We start from the raw sequence: 17,650 nt of genomic DNA, 5'->3' as shown, positions 1-17,650 counted from the left end.
CCACCGTCAAAAAATCAATGACGGTTTATAAAATTTCGAAAAATCTATCAAACTTATTATGGCACGTGATCCCATTTAACGGAAAAAAATTGACGACATCAATCATAGGGATGGAACATGCAACAAATTTGCGTACTTTGAATCTATTCCACGAAAATTCTTGAGTAGGGATGTAAACCACTAAAATAGACAAACCACGGGGACGAATTGTGCAATTACAAAATTGTTTGAGGGTGGCAAATTACAAAACTACCTTCACATGTGTCGACTTAACGGCCAAATACTAACGCCATTAGCCACAGGGACGTAACTTGCAAACAATGTGACAAGTTTGGACGGATTTGTTTAAAAAACTTAACAGGGATGTAAACCACGAAAATGGGTAAACCACATGGACGAATCCTGCAATTATAAATAATAATAGTAATAATAATAATAACAACAACAATAATAATAATAATAACAATTTTTAAATATTTTTGAAATGTATATGAACTATAAGGTTCAAAAATGTAATATTACAAAAGTATAGGGTACAAACTAAAAATGAATAATAAAGTATATAGATATACCCGGCCTTTTTCAACCTCTAGATCCCCATCGGAATATTGCTGGAAAACGCACACACGCATACACACACATATACAAAACACACGCTCAAACACACATGCACACACAAACATGTATATATTATAGATATATAAATTTATTTATAAAAAAATCAGCAACTCCCTCGTATTGCCCACCACGGAGCACTCGAATACGCACCCAATACGCCGCCAATACGTCCCACGCCCAATGGTGTGGACTGTATTCAAAACCCAATACAGTTGAATACTACATACATTAGGGGTGCTCTTAAAAGTTTAAAGTTAATTACAATGACCGGTATCCTAAATTAATTTGACCCGTAGCACCGTTATGCTCAATTCTTGAGCTTTTTTTAGGATGGACAGGGAAAGAAAAAATAGGAAAAAAACTATTTTTCTCATTTTTGAGTTTTTTTACATAAGAAAAGAAATGGAATGATAAGAAAATTTAGACCTTTTTTGTTCTATAACTTTCCAGCCAAATATGGCCAAATTTGGATGGAAAAGTTTACATCCAACTATAAAAGTACTAATCTAACCCTTGATTTTATTACTGCTGCTATTGCACTGATGTGGGTTTGGTAGGGATCATTCTTACTTCGTTGGCAACTGTAGAAATCAAAGGGGGAATAATGGATTATGCAAGAGAAGGTGGGTGGTCTTTAAAGGTAATAATGACAAAATAGTTTATTTTAATTTTTTTTTTAATTTAATAATGAAAGAATCAATGTATACAGAACTCTTGGGTCCCTCTTTATGAGTGATATTTTACCAATGTTACATTTATCATTATTGTATATATTCGTCAAATGGTTGTGCGAAATCAATACATGGATGGATCGCATCGGTGTAACTTTTTTCTCATGTATGTATGATTTTTAAGAGTTTATATATATATATAATATAATGAGGGCTTTATTGTAAAATTACGTATGTCTGTGTTTTCTTTTCCTATCCATTCTATAATGCATTTTGTAAAATGAAAATTTTTGTTTTTCTTTTCTTATCTACTCTTTTCTTTTCTTATATATTAAACTCAAAATGTAGTGTTAAGGGATACATCATATTTTGAAAAAACTTACACTACATCAATTTAGCGGATCATTTAGCCTAGGCTACCACTAAACTCAATGTAGTTTCGCCTATGACTAACATGGTATCCGCACAATGCAAGGACGATATGATCGCGTCAACGGATGGTGATTGTGACCGCGACGTTAAATGGTGTAGGTAATTGACATAATCGTGTTTGATTTAAAAAGGGTAGTAGAGATTTTATAATATAAGAGAGTGATGGTGTAATTTAGTATTAAGGGTTGATAGTGAATTAAATCATTCAGGGTAATTTGGTTAATTCGTGTATCTCATTATCTAACTTTAAACGTGGGTTATAAAATAGTATGTAGTATAGAATATAGTGTTTTCTTATTTTGAGAACCATTTTTTTGTAGGAACCATGCGAACTCTTAAGTTATATATTTGTTCGCATGTTTTTATTGTTCATTCACATGTGAAATGATATAATAATGTATGTTGTAGAAGAAACTTTTTGAAGAAACCTTCAAAATAGCCTTTTGTGAACTTGTGAATGAATTTGTTCACATTTTCAGTTCACATGTGACAAACGACTATATATAAGGTTTTGAAAAAAAAATTCTTCTGCAACATATATTTTTATAACGTTTCACATGTGAACGAACAAAAAAAAATATGTAATTTAATATAAAAATTAAGAGTTCTCACAGTTTTATAAAAAAATAGGTTCTCAAAATAAGGGTCCCTACAAATATAAATATATAAATTTTTTTTCTTGTTGGCCACATGAACAACGAAGGGAACAGCCCATATGAACTAAAAGCCCATATGAACTAATAGCCCATATAAATTTTTGTTTTCTGCGAAGCCCAGGTGACTAGCTTCCCACTTGGCCGAAATCTTTGACTCAACATATAACAGAGTCTTGTTAACGCAGAGACTTTAATTTGGTCATAAAACGTGCTTAGGAAGTTAGGGGGTGTTTGGGTCAGCTTTATTATGTTTTTTTTTTAATTAGTTTATAAGTGTTTATTTTAGTGTTTGGATTAGATTTTCGCCTTTGAAAATGAAAGGAAAAGGAACTTTAGGCTATTATTATAGAAACTTTATTTTTGGGCTTCTAAAAAATGGCTTTTATAAGCTAAAAAGCTAAAACAACACTTAAATAGGCTTATGTTAGGAAAAATAAACACAAAAGCCATAAGCCTCTTAAAATAAGCTAGGCCAAACATATATCATCATCTTTTAGCTTATTATTATCATCAATTTCATATAATAAACCTAAAATCCAAAAAGTCAAAAAAAATGATAACGTTCAAGTAGAGTAATTCTAGAGTGACAAACTTTCACTGACATATATTTTACAAACTTACATGGCTTGTGATGTGACTTATCCACATCATTTTATATTACTGCAAAAAAGTTAATTAATCTAGGTTAAATAAATTGTAATTAATTTTTTTTCTCTCTCGTTCCATTATGGTATTCCCTAATAATATGTTTTCTTCTTCTGATTCAAAGATACAAAAGCAAAAATTTCCAGTTCTTTATACGCCATTTGAAGGCTTATAAGTAATTATATGGTGGTATGTTAATAGTAGTCGGTAGTGACAAAATTAATATGTTTAAAAAATTCAAAAGACCAGGATTGCAATTATGTTTATCGATCACTTAAAAAATAGTCAAAAAACATGTAACATTTAAGAGAATATATTTGACTCATGAATCATAATTACACTAGGCTAGGTATATCAAAGTTATACTAGACTCATGAGATAAACGATACACCTACGTGAAAAATAAGTGGAATATTCATCTTACACATGTTTCTTGATTAACACTATACAAATCATAACCAGTCAAATAAATAAATCATGAAGATTTCTCATCTTTAACTTTCTCCATTCCATTAATAACTTCAATGGAAAAGAACTCTATTAAAACATCAAAATAAAACTTAGCAAAAAAAAATACTTAGAGCTCGCAACAATCCAATATTATTAATTTGTAGCATTTATCTTCTTTATGTATTTGGAAAGATCGTGAACAACTATTTTTCAGGAAATAGGGGGGAATTTTATAGGAGAGATAAAACAAAAGTGGGTGACTTAACTGAAAAAATAATTAAAAGAACAAACTATAACCATAGTTAAGTGATATAATGTGGATGAGCCACATCACAAGCCACCTAAGTTTATAAACTATTTGTTAGTAAAAAGTTTGTCATTTTAGAAGATATCACATTAAAATAAATATGTACGAGCATGGTACCCGCACAATGCGGCGACAGTATTAGGAAAAGGTGGTCTGCTTTATTAGGGATTTTAGATAGTTACGTAAATAATAAAAAAAAAGTTCAAGGGCAAATAAGGTATTTCAAAAACATAAATATTTAATTTGGGGGGGGGGGGGATTTGATTTATTAGGGAGTAGAGATAAAATAAATGATATCACTAACTTCTACACCTAACTTTATCTTCTATCTTTGTTACTTGATAACAGCCTCACTATTAAACATTTCTCATTATAATGTAGAGATGTTTGAAACCGTTTGGGTTTTTATTTGGATTATTGTTATGGTATGCTTTAATAATACCTATTTTATTTGATGAACTATCCGCAATATATTTGGTTAAGGTTTTAAATGTTTGTTTCTGTGGTGTCTAACGCCATTTGACAAAAGTTTTTGAAAATCCATATTTTCAAACTTCGCGTGTTACATACAGTGAATCAGAAACCCCATCTCTAGTAGGGATGACAAAAATACCCGTACCCGATGGGGAACCCGATACCCGCACCCGGTTTGACCGGGAAATCCCCGAGTTGACCGGGGATGGGGACGGGGACGGGTATGAGGATGTAAATCTAATCCCCGATGGGGATGGGGACGGGGATGGGAAACCGTAAATCCCCGACCCCCATGCCCGAACCCGAAAATTACTATATATGTTTATTAGAATCACTTTAAGTTCTTATCTATATTCTAAAATCATTTTCAAAAATAAAGCTTTTGTTTAATACTTTTTATGTGTTATACTTTATTAATCATTGAGTTAACATATATCTTAGTTTATACATATAAAGGAAATGTCGAAGTACACATTCTCTTACGTATCTTCTATTAAGATAAGTTCATGTTCATTCAAAATAAGTATCTCTGATACCCGACGGGGATCCCCGATACCCGATGGGGACGGGTATGAGGATGTAATTTCATTTTCCGACGGGGATGGGGACGGGATGAGGATTACAAATAAAAATCGGGTACGAGGATAGAGAATGAGATCCCGAACAATCCTCGCCCTATTACCATCTCTAATCTCTAGTAAAGTTAATAGTCGTTATGACTTTTCTCCATAACTTACCAAACTTCCGTAGTGTATCTCCAAAACCACTTGACCATTACACTAGCATTGATGTCATGGAGATAATTGACTGGTAATTTTGTTTGGGAGAATAAAACAAAAAAGATTAAAAGAAAAAACATATTAAAAATGAAAAAGTTGCAAAAATAGTTATTTTAACGGTGGGAGTTGACGGATCATCCAAATTTAGACCGTGGTTGCAACAAGATTTTGATTTAAGGACCCTCATTGACACAGTGAACATGAAAAAAATCCCCGGAGATGAAAAAAACAAACCATAAGGACCATAGTTACATTTAACTAAATAAAAAAAGAAATTAAAACTTTAAAAAGACTGCTTTGGAATATAACTTCCTTCCAAGCTTTCCTCTTTCTAAAACCCTCACACACCACAAAAGTATGAACACCAGCGGTACGGCAAACGATGTTGCCCGTGCTATATCCGCCGCCCTTGGCTGGAACTCTTCTTCCGACGATCGCAAATCAGCACTTTCTTACTTAGAATCTGTACGTATACATATATTTATATATATATATTCACATACATCACTTCACGTTTAATTTGATTTATCTGTATGTATAATAACAGTGATAATAATGTATACACATTTCTGTCACACTATCCGTTGTTCGTTTCGCTTACGGTTTTAATTTTACTATCCTGATCATGTTATTACCTAGAAATGAGCGGAATTATGTTATATTTTTATTATTTTTTTTATTTTTTGTGTTTTGTGAAGTTATGTATAGAAATGTATGTATTGATTAGAGATTGAGTAAGTTTAGGAGGTTAGGTTCAGCTAGGGTTTTGTATTTTGATTTTCATAAATAAAGATATCGAGATTTATTTTGTGTTAGGTTCGAAAAATGTGTAGATCATGTTTAGCTTATGTCGAGGTTTTAAGGCAATTGCGTGTTTTGTTATATGATAAGATTAAAAAAATGAAAAAGTGAACAAAAAAGAATAAGAAGTTGATTAAGTGGTGTGAACGGCCGTAAGCTGAATGTGAATATTGATCGTGTTAAGAGAGAGGAAGATGTAAGCTTATAAGTGATGGTCAAGTTTGTAATAATGAAGATTATGTGTAAAACCGTTGCTATCGTTTGTTTTGTTTGATGGTGGTTTCGCTCGTTTGTGTGTTGTAGATGATGATAGGGTTAAAAAAGAAAATTTAGGTGGATACGGATAATGAGTAGTTGATTTAATGGGAATGGCATTAAGTCCAATAGTTTGACTAGTGCCTTTAATCTCAGCTCAATTTATATACGTGGTATTATTAAGTATTGGTAGGATTGAAGACAAAAGTTTGGGCGGATCAATACTAGTTAATATATCTGGTACATCTAAGAGCATACGTAATAATGCAATCTTGATATTTGTAACATATTCAATTCTTTAATTCGGTCCAACCAGTGAATCGGTTAGAAGACTGGTTCGACGTCCAGTCCAGTTGTGAAAATATTGGTTCTAGGCATGGTACATGCACATCTAAATCCATGAGACGACCCATCCCCATCCCCTAAGCCTTTGTTATGTTTCAACCTTGCAAATCTTTTATTATGCTAAACTTTTGATTTAGATCCTCAGATCGTAAGTTTATGATATTTTTATTTATTTTAATAAAAATCGACGTGAAAATAAGTTGTTAACTTTGAATAGGCTTCAAATTCCAAGCACCTGAACAGTGTCTCGTACATTTAGAAAATTTATCAAGGGCATTGTGTGGCTGTTTTGTTCTGAGCATCAGAAAACTCAGAGTCGGCCTTGTTAAGTACAGTCCCCCTCAACTTAAAATCCTGGCTCCGCCTCTGAAACTGATGTTTTCGTTGTATGATATGATGTTTTTCTTGAATTTGTCCTCTTTGAAGGGTTGGGACTAGCAATGGTATTTCCTGAAACCAAAAGCACCTAAGACCACGAACCAAATACTGAACCGAGTTTTAGAACCGTATTGGTATTGGGGTTTGTGGTATCTTACCAATGAGTGCCGATTACGGTAGCCAGTGCCCATTTTGAACACAAGCAATCCAGAATTTTATGTCAAGGAGTTTTGCCGTTCAGATTTTAGATTTTGCAACTTGCCAACTTGGTTTATGTATTACTTGATCGAACAGTGGCATGAGGGAGGGGGGTTCATTATGTTTTGCAAGTTTAGTAAATCTTATGAACCAGTCATTGCGTATTAGAGTATCATATGAAGCTGACTTGTTTTGATACTTTTTATAGCAATTAATAACATATTCACTTTTAATTAAGTTTAGTTAAATGTAGCAGCTGACCATAGAATTCTTGATGGAGCAAATGAGTAGTATTCTGCAAAGAATGGAAGATAATTTAGTTCATTGTTTTTTATCATGCTAAAAATTACCTTCGATGTTAAAAGATCTAATATTACTTGCAAATTGTTATGGATCATTCTTTCAAGACTACACAAAATAAACCTTTCATATGTAATTCAGTATTCCTGGTACCGAACTGTACCGATACTAATTCGTACTTATACCAAATGTGCCGCATTACCGATTTCAGTTTCAGTATATCGAGAGTTTCACTCACCCAGCTGAGACATACTTTGCATTCCGTTTGTAGCTTCTTTTTGAAGTACAGTTTTCTATCTGTGGAAGTTAATTTTTCATATAATAAAGTATAAGCAGTAAAAATGAATAGTGAAATAGAGAATGCATTAGAAGAAAAGCTTACTGAAGAGGCTGTTTTCATTTAATGGTGCAGCTGGATTTCTTGTGTCTCGCTGTCCAATATAAATACCACTAAAAAACCTTAGTGTTTTATATTTACCATTCACGTATATAATTATTATAATAAGCTTTTCATATTTTTTTTTCATGTAGGTAAAAGCTGGGGATGTACGTATTTTGGCAAGTACATCATTTCTTTTAGTAAAAAAGGATTGGTCCGCTGAAGTTCGTTTGCATGCCTTTAAATTGCTACAGGTCTTTTCCTTTCTTTGTTGATTGTCTATTCTCATCTAGTGGCTTAAATGCCATAAGTATAACCATTAATCTGTCCCAGAGCTTTTCTTTTTTGCATGGGCTGATTTGTTAGTTCATTGGAATTATAATCGGGCATGGGGAGAGTGACATAGTTCTATTGTTGTGGTCTCTTAAGCCCTGATTCATTGATATAGCTTTGAATATGTTTAGTAAACTATTATATAATTGCTTAAAGCTTAAGCATCATGTGTCTCTCCTTGCAGCATCTAGTACGGCTACGGTGGGATGAACTAACCCCTGAAGAAAGAAGAGAGTTTGCAAAGGTTTCTGTTGATTTAATGAATGAAGTTGCAAACGGTGTTGAAGAGTGGGCGCTAAAAAGTCAAACGGCCGCTTTAATTGCCGAGGTCTACTTTTGTTTTTGTTGATGTTTTACTAAACCTTATGATCAAGTCTACATGCATAGTTTATTTGTTTTGTTTGTTTTTAATTTGGTACAGATAGTCAGGAGAGAAGGTGTCGGTTTATGGCAAGAACTTCTACCATCACTAGTATCTCTTTCCAGCTCTGGTCCTGTACATGTAATAAAAATCCATTTTTTGTTCTGTTCCATGTACTTCTGATTAAGTTCATTAAATTTTGCACAAGGCATATCAAGCTGATTTGTGTTCTAGTTATAGGCTGAGATGGTGTGTATGATGCTGCGGTGGCTTCCTGAAGATGTTACAGTTCATAATGAAGACTTGGAAGGTTTGTTTCGTTATTGTGTTTGCCAGTCTAAGTTCTATAAGTTGAAGTGATTTCAGAACCTCGTAAACATTCTCAGTGTGGATTTAATGTGTTAATTAAATATTACTAGCATGGTACCCGCGCAATGCGGCGGCGGTGGTGGGGACCAGGTCTAGTGGTTTCGGTGACGGTATTATTGGTGGTGGCGGTGTCAAGTGATGTAGGTTGATGTAAAGGTGATAATGGAATATTTTAGAAGATAAAGGCTTAAAGTATTAATTATTAAAATAAGGTATTAGAGTGTAAATTAATTCATTAAGGGCAAATTTGGTCTTTTTCCATAGTGGGTATTTATTAAGGGTAATTTAGTACTTTTGGATCTAACCATTTTCCAACACTTTCTAAAAATAGAGGGGTTGATAATTATTATAAAGGAGTATAGAAGTATAGATGTTGTGAATTCATTAGTTTCTTTTTTTTTTTTGCCTTCTCGATATGATCAGTACAAGAATTAATACAACACCAACTTATGTAATACACATAAAACTTCATATGACAGTGCACATCCCTGAAATATAATGTCCAAGGTGTTATCTTACAGGATGTTTTTACAGCATAAGTTGAACGGTAAAACACTTCGATGTGTGAAGTACAAGTTCTTAAAGCATAATAGCTTATGTTTCAACATACGTATATATTTACTACACAAGTTATAGCATTTGAATAAGCAATGTACATCTGTTACTTATAGCTAAACTGTATAATTGTTGACACTACTCTACCTTTGGGCTGAAGTTCTATTGGTGGCTACATAGACAACGGCTGGTCTTTTTATCTCCATTTTTTTGTTAGTCCATACCTTCTTCTTGCAGACACATTTGGGTTGATCCAATCCAACTAAGTTGGCTGATCTATTAGGCCAGTTTTTATGTGGTTTGGTTTTACTGATTCGCTGCTTTTCAAAATTCTATGCAGGCGAACGCCGTAGACTGTTGTTGCGTGGGCTGACTGAATCTCTACCGGAAATTTTGCCGTTATTGTATACAGTGAGTATTTTTTTAATCTCTATTGATATAAATTACATACTTGTGCTTATTATGTTATGCTTCTCATGAAACAGCTGTTAGAGAAGCACTTTGGAGCTGCCATGACTGAAGCAGGTAGGCAACAACTCGACATTGCCAAGCAGCATGCAGCCACGGTGACAGCTACTCTTAATGCTATAAATGCATATGCTGAATGGGCCCCTTTGCCCTATCTTTCAAAATGTGGCACCATTCACGGGTATGAGCTTTTTGGTCTTTTCCATGCAGTTAGACATACGTTTTACCTTTTGTTTTTGTTTCTGATTGTGGATTGATCGAATAGCTATGTCTATGCATTCTTGATTGAAAAACCATTTGCCATTTTCTAACATGAGCCTTTTCCATTTATTTTCTTAACTAGTTGTGGCTTCTTGCTCTCTTCCCCTGATTTCCGGCTTCATGCATGTGAGTTTTTCAAGCTTGTATCTTCAAGGTAAGCAATTGTATATTTTTGTACCTGTTATTTGCTGGCCTCTGCGTTCCATTTCTGGTGATTTTAGTTGGATGTTAGTTTTGCAGCTTGTCCCACTATTTGACAATCTGATTATACATATATGATATATTAGTATATTAAGGTACTTGATTACATAAGACAAACAAGGGTGGTGTTCATGGAAGATCACTTTCAAAAGAAGAACAAATAAGTTCTAATTCTATGAATTGACATATTCACAAAAGAGACATTATATCCTAAATATACACGGATACATAGATGTGTGGATTATATTAGTTCAAAAAATGTCGATGCACAGATGTACCTGGGATATATCAAATTTTAAATCTGTGATATTTTAGACTTAAATCTTATTAAACACTCTGATGCTGCCATTGAAGTGTACACCATGTTCAATGTATCGACTTATGATGCTTAATTAGATTTTGAGTGTCTTAAGGCTCTCATTTTAAAAGGTGCTCTTATTTGATCACTTCTCAGACAAACAATGTAAAACTATTGTTATGTTTCATTTCTTTCCCAAGCAAAACACCTATGTTGGAATTTTTACGTAGGATATGACAGCTTTTATTATATTGTGATGTGATAAAAGTATTGTAGAGTGATTAATGTGTCATTCTGCTATTTGATTTAACTTTGGGGTATGGTCTGCAGGAAGAGACCTGCTGATGCAGATTCTGATTATGATTCTGCAATGAGCAGTGTCCTTGTGATACTGATGAATGTGTCTACAGACTTTTTAAACATATCAGAGTCAGGTTCTGGCATCATTAATGACAGAGATGTTGAGTTTGCAGAATGTATCTGTGAAAGTTTGGTCTCTTTGGGGTCTACAAACTTGCAATGCATCACCATTGATAATGTAACACTATCTACCTATTTACAAAAGGTAATGGATTAGTTAATTTTGTGTTGGATACAGACACCTTTTACTCTAACTTATTTGAGGATTGAATGATTGGATGTATGACCTTAACGTGAATGTATCCGCAGATGATGCAGTATTTCAGACATTTTAAGCTCGAGCTTCACCATCAATCTCTTATATTTTGGCTGGTATATAGAAAGTTTGAGCAAACAGCTTTTTTTAAGAGTTCCCATAGCAGTATTTACTCAAGGATTCATTATGCATGTTTATAATGTTAGGCATTTATAAGAGACTTGCTCACAAAGCCAAAGATTCCAGTTGGAGATGTTTCAGCTGAAAATGTGGCCTCTGCTCCAGGGCAGGTTGATAATCAAAAGCAAAAGATATTACATTTCGTGAGTGATGAGATCTGTAGTGTCATGTTGGAGATATCTTTTCAGAGATTGCTTAAGAAAGAAAAAATCAACCCTGGAAATGAACATTCTGCTGGGGGTTTAGAATTATGGAGTGATGATTTTGAGAGCAGGGGAAATTTTGGCCAGTATCGTTCAAGACTGGTATGTATGTTTAAGCATTTATGGGTTTTGCAGTCTATTTCATCAGTCTGTTCCATTATGCGAGTATTGTTATAATTATTTGGTTGTACTTTGAGGTCAAACATTGCTTAACAAACATGCTATGTCATTTTATGCCTGTGCTGTGAGTATAGAGAAACTACTACATGTTGTTCTGTACCTATATTACCACAAATGATGGTGGATATTAAGAATATAGTCATGGAGTTTAGAAGTTTTTGATAAACTAAAAGTCTTTGCCGTAGAACACAAGGACCTTGTTTCCTAGCATAGTTTTTTATCCTGCTGATGTGAACTCACTATGTGCAGATGGAACTGATCCGACTGGTTGCATCTTTCAAACCTCTTATAGCCGTTACCAAGGTTTCTGACAGAGTTATTATGATCATTAAGAGCCTTCTACTTGCTCCGCTGCCTTCTCAGGTGGGAATACTCTTTTTCTTGCATAAAAAATTGGTAGAGTTGAGGGTGACAAACTGGGTGGGCGTTCGGTTAGGGAAACAGGTCCAACGGGTGGTGTAACAGTGGGTAACTTTTTGTCTTTTTGATGCTGTTGGACAAGTCAGATTGGGTTGACCTGATTGACTTTTGTTCAATTCTTTTAGTAAGTATATTTTAATAAAATGATTACAAATATAATAGTAATTCAATGATTATACAAGTTTTGTAATACAACAGATAAGAGTTATAGGCGTTAAAAATACACTTTGGGTGACTTCCAATTTTGTTTGACCTTTATTCCTTTTTTAGGATGTATTTTTTTTTTTGGAGCTCTAGAGATAGATCTAATCCCAATAAGGAATTGGCTCGAAATTGCCACATAAGAATTTAGTTTTCTAGCTTGACTTAAAATCTATCGTCTTTAGTGTAATGAGTTCCTTTGTTATTTCGAATGTCAGAACTTGGCTACCCTAGAAAGCATGCAACTTGCAATGGAGAATGTTTTAGCTGCTGTTTTTGATGGTTCAATTGATGATAATGGGAGTGGCTCTGATGTGCAACTAGCTTCATGCAGAGTACTAGAAGGTTTTTTTTTTGTTCCTTTTAATATTCACTTTTTGACTGCCATACATTTTCATAGCTTTAACCATTTTCGTCTAATAATGAAAACACCATTTGCTGTGAATTAAAGGTCTACTTCAGCAACTTCTTATGTTAAAATGGACGGAACCTGAATTAGTTGAAATACTCGGGCACTATTTAGAGGCACTGGGTCCCTTCTTGAAGTATTACCCTGATGCTGTTGGAAGTGTCATCAATAAACTATTTGAGCTCTTAAACTCATTGCCTATAGCTGTGAAGGTTTGATATCCAGTTCTACTTTTGAATGCTATCCAGTTTAAATAAAGAAAATTTAGCTTGTACATGAGTAAACATATACCATGCCATAATTCCCATTTTGTTTTGCAGGATCCTTCAACCAGTGGAGCTAGGTATGCAAGATTACATATATGCACAGCCTTTGTACGATTGGCCAAAACTGCCAACACCCGTCTGTTACCGCATATGAAGGTACCTCAGATACATATTGCTCTTGTCAAGTGTCGTGAGTTAGCATCTAGAATTACTGAAGGGAAGTTCTGGTAATCTACCAAATAAAAAAGTATACAGGTGTACACAACTACATGTGAATATGATCATTTCATTAGCCCAAGTCTCAATTTTTGATTCAGTCTCAGGCATATGTAGAACTCTTATAAAAAATATGTATTATTTGTTATACGTGTGTTACAACATTCCATGTAGCTTTTCTTACTGATTCTTTTCTCTAATAGAGCATAGCAGAAACAGTTGCATATTTGCAAAAGGAAGGCCAGTTGCTTCGTGGCGAACATAATCTTTTTGGTGAAGCATTTCTTATTATTGCATCTGCAGCTGGGTACTTTGCTTGCTTCATTGATTTTTTTATATCTTTTTGCTTGTTTTTGATGTTGAATTCCTTGACCATGTTTTGTATATTGGTACAGTCCTCAACAACAGCAAGAAGTTATGACCTGGTTGCTCGAGCCTTTGAGCCATCAGTGGACACAACTTGAGTGGCAAAGCGCATATCTATCCGACCCAGCTGGTGTCATTAAGTTGTGTGGCGAGACACAGTTTATGTGGTCATTGTTCCACACTGTCACATTTTTCGAGAAAGCACTCAAGAGAAGTGGTATTAGCAAATGTAATGTGAATAGTAATACTACTGTTGCATCTTCTACTCTCCATCCGTTGGCTTCTCATCTGCCTTGGATGCTACCACCCCTGCTCAAAGTAATTTCCTTTAGCCTTGATTTAAGAATGGTTATATTCATGTTGTGCTTATCCATGCAAGAACTAATAAATATTTTTTGTTTGTTTGTTTGTTTTTTGTCTGTAGTTACTTCGTGCTATACATTCTCTTTGGTCTCCATCTGTAACTCAAATGTTACCCGGTGAAGTAAAAGCTGCCATGATTATGGGTGATGCTGAGCAAATGAGTCTTTTGGGGGAAACTAATCCTAAAATGCTCAAGGGTGCAATAACCTTTTCTGAAGGCTTGAAGGATGGAAATGTTGAACCAAATGAAATTGATATCAGAAACTGGTTAAAGGGTATCCGAGACAGTGGGTAAGTAGTTAAAGATTTAATCTTTACGATATGGCGCGTATAAGAGCTAGAAATTTTGTACTATAATTGTAGATCAATGCTTATTACATTAAATGCATTAAATTAATACATGTCACAGAGTTGCTGATGCTTACTTAATGGCACTAGGTATAATGTATTGGGGTTATCAACTACTGTTGGAGAATCGTTTTTCAGAAGCATAGATATCGAAGCTGTCGACTTGGCACTAATGGAGAATATCAACTCAATGGAGTTTAGGCATATAAGACAGCTTGTGCATTCAATTCTAATACCATTAGTGAAAAATTGCCCATCAGAACTGTGGGATATATGGTTAAAAAGGCTCCTATATCCATTGCTTGTATATTCTCATCAAGCTTTGAAATGCTCATGGTCAGGGCTTTTGGAGGAAGGGAGAGCCAAGGTCCCAGATCTTCATGGAATTATAGTTGGAACGGATCTAAAAGTTGAAGTAATGGAGGAAAAGCTACTTCGAGCTTTGACTCGTGAAATTTGCACTCTTCTTTCGGTGTTAGGATCACTGGGAATGAATGGTGGCCTCCACCATGAGCAGACACCTAAAGATTCTGATGTCTTGTCGAGCTCTGTAGTTGGGTATGTATGATATATGAGTTTTTAAGGCCAATGATTATATTTAAGGCTGCAAAATGGGCCTGTTGGGCAAAGGGTCAAATTTTGGTATAGGTTGAGTTGACCTAGTATGTCAAGAGTTTATATAGATTTCTATAAATAGCTAATGTATTGTACTGATTCGAAAAGGCTTTACAAAAAATTTTCAATGATATGCATTTTTCTAGCAGGTTGTACGGATTGGAAAATGCACTTGGGGAACTAATTTGACCCTTTACTGTTTAGGAAAAAATTTTGTTACCCATTTATTACCCAAACACACCATTTCCTAAGTTAGTGGACTGAAATTACGTCCTCTAGCCTTTAGGTTTTATAAGCGTATTCATGTATTAGAAGGATTCTAATTAAAAGTATTGGGGCTCTTTACAGGTTTCTTTTAAAGAACAAGGATATAGCAGTTCCCCTTTTGCATCTGTGTTTAGATGCCTTTAGATGGACGGATGGTGAATCCGCAGTTAAAGTATTTTCCTTCTGTGGAACTGTGGTTCTCTTGGCTGTATCAACCAACAATTTTGAACTCCGACAATTTGTTTGTAAAGATTTGTTCACTGCAGTAATCCAAGGTTTAGCACTCGAGTCAAATGCATTTGCCAGTGCTGAGCTAATTAGTCTCTGTCGTGACATATTTATAAACTTCTGTAAGGAAGATCCGGCACCCAGACAAGTTAGTGTTCATTATGACAAAACACAATCATTAAATTTACATTCTCTAATTAATTAATATTTTCTAAGTGCTTGACTTGTGGCTTTCTGTAGATTTTGCTCTCTCTTCCTTGCATCGGGCCTCAAGATCTGCTTGCCTTTGAAGAAGCGTTGGGGAAGACTAGCAGCCCAAAGGAACAAAAACAGCTTATGAAAAGCTTCTTGTTGGTAGGTACCGGTAACCAGTTGAAAGCCATCGCTATCCAGAAAAGTGTGAATGTGATCACAAATGTTGTCGGTAAGAACCTCCCTGCAATCTGTATCATTGTTTCCAATTTTATGGTGTATACCTCAGCTTTCAAGTTTTAGTGTGATCAAACATTGTCTCACGGTAAAATTATAATATTTTACATATGGGTTTTGTTGATGAAATAAAATTGTTGGTATATTCTTTCCATCTGAGAGTTGTCTGGTTGGACAAGAAAGTCAAATTGCAGTTTTTTTGGGAAGATACACAGTTGGCAGCTTCAACTGCATTAACAGCTTTGAGCTTAGTCATAAATTTATTCAAGGTGAAACTTTGTCTGAACTTTACCTGAAACTGTATTTTTGTATTTCTCAGCGAGGCCACGAAGCTCACTACCTGCCACAGATTCCAGAACTGAGGATGGTGGTCCAATTGGCTTGGCTGCTATTATGTAAGCTTACTTTGTCAGCTCAGTCGTTTGATGTACAAAATGAGCTTCATTAAGTTTCTGGTACAAAAAAACAAACAGTTTTGGGGGAGATCTACTTGGGTCCCTGAGGTAGGTTTATTCCCTATGTATGTAACAACAATACGTTTTAACCTACACCATCGCCAAAAATCATGTTTTCCGGCTAAATGATTTTTTTTATATCTGGTTTATTGAAAGGTAAAACTGTGTTGTATCCAACTTGTTCCACTTGGATATAGCAATTGTACATTATGTAATACTTTATCATATATTATGATTATGATATATTCAACACTTTGACTTGAACCTATAGGCGACTGAGAGTCTGAGACGCAAAATCTTTTAAGTAACCGGTCTGAACATGACCAAGTAAAAGGAATGATGTTAGTGTGGCTGGGTAGATAGGGTAGGATTGACTAGCAAGTACTTTTTTTTCTTTTCTTATTATTTGTTTTATATAATGGATCTAAATATGTTCACAAAACTAGGTTGCTACTGTAAAAATAATGTGAGGTGACTTTCCAGCTTGTTCGATCCCTTGACACATCACCTTTTTTGTGCAAGTTATTGGTAACTTGCTAATTTGTATGACATATGTGGGAATGGAAAAAAAAAAACATCCCAAAGCGTTGTAGTTGTAATGAGTAATGACCAGTTGAGAACTTGAGATAGCCACTTATACTTGACACATGTGAAGTGCTGGCACCACATGGATTTGCAAATTGAGGACTTTTGGTTTGTGGGTATATGGTGGAAGGCTCGAAGCTACCTAATAGTAATTGCGAATAGTACTTAAAAAAAAATCATAACTCTTGTTTTCGGTCTTCTTTTATCTTGTTCGTACTGATTTATATATTTGAATGATAATTACATTATTAAGATGTATGCCAGGTTCGAATAACAACTTAACTAGATTGTTTACCAAAGTTATAGAAAGTCATATGTTTTAACTAAGAAACCAGCTTCCAATATGATTTGATATGATTGTCATTGCACTTTAAAAGCACTTTATTTTTTAAAATCAGCAAATATGTTTTCAATATAGTTTTGGAGGAAGCTAAATACACGTCAAGAAAAATGACTTCATAATTAAACCATTACAGGTGTTTCATTTAAATTCAGGTCAATATTCTACTATCAAATCCATCGAATACGTTCTCCATGTTGTATGTGATATATAAAGATGATTATTATAGGATCTCTTAACTAGATACAACATATAAGCTAATTTGATTTTGTTTACCCTATTTAGTTTTTGCTCGGAAATTTGTCATAAATCTGTAACCCTCAAAATCATTTTAACTTCTCATAACATTTCGCCTAACTTTAGTTGTTCTCATACATAACACAATCTTTTTTTATTTCACTCACTATTTATCAAATCAAAAGTAACGCA

The 17,650-nt window shown here is 34.4% G+C and overlaps 1 protein-coding gene across 1 annotated transcript; it reads left to right on the top strand.

The window, feature by feature from the left end:
* The first annotated feature begins 5,357 nt into the window (after positions 1-5,357).
* Positions 5,358-16,548, top strand: LOC122603386 (protein HASTY 1). Its single transcript, XM_043776071.1, has 22 exons — positions 5,358-5,497; positions 7,841-7,942; positions 8,206-8,349; positions 8,443-8,523; positions 8,623-8,692; positions 9,647-9,717; positions 9,792-9,955; positions 10,118-10,189; positions 10,865-11,099; positions 11,204-11,266; positions 11,357-11,635; positions 11,963-12,076; positions 12,553-12,679; positions 12,786-12,955; positions 13,064-13,165; positions 13,429-13,532; positions 13,621-13,909; positions 14,016-14,245; positions 14,393-14,860; positions 15,266-15,560; positions 15,653-15,836; positions 16,161-16,548. Exons 1-22 carry the CDS (start codon positions 5,390-5,392, stop codon positions 16,238-16,240), a joined length of 3,552 nt encoding a protein of 1,183 aa, XP_043632006.1. The 5' UTR covers positions 5,358-5,389; the 3' UTR covers positions 16,241-16,548.
* The last annotated feature ends 1,102 nt before the right edge of the window (positions 16,549-17,650 follow it).

This window comes from Erigeron canadensis, chromosome 6, assembly GCF_010389155.1.
Source record: "Erigeron canadensis isolate Cc75 chromosome 6, C_canadensis_v1, whole genome shotgun sequence".
In the NCBI taxonomy this organism is placed as follows: domain Eukaryota; kingdom Viridiplantae; phylum Streptophyta; class Magnoliopsida; order Asterales; family Asteraceae; genus Erigeron; species Erigeron canadensis.
This window is presented reverse-complemented; position numbering and strand designations above follow the sequence as displayed.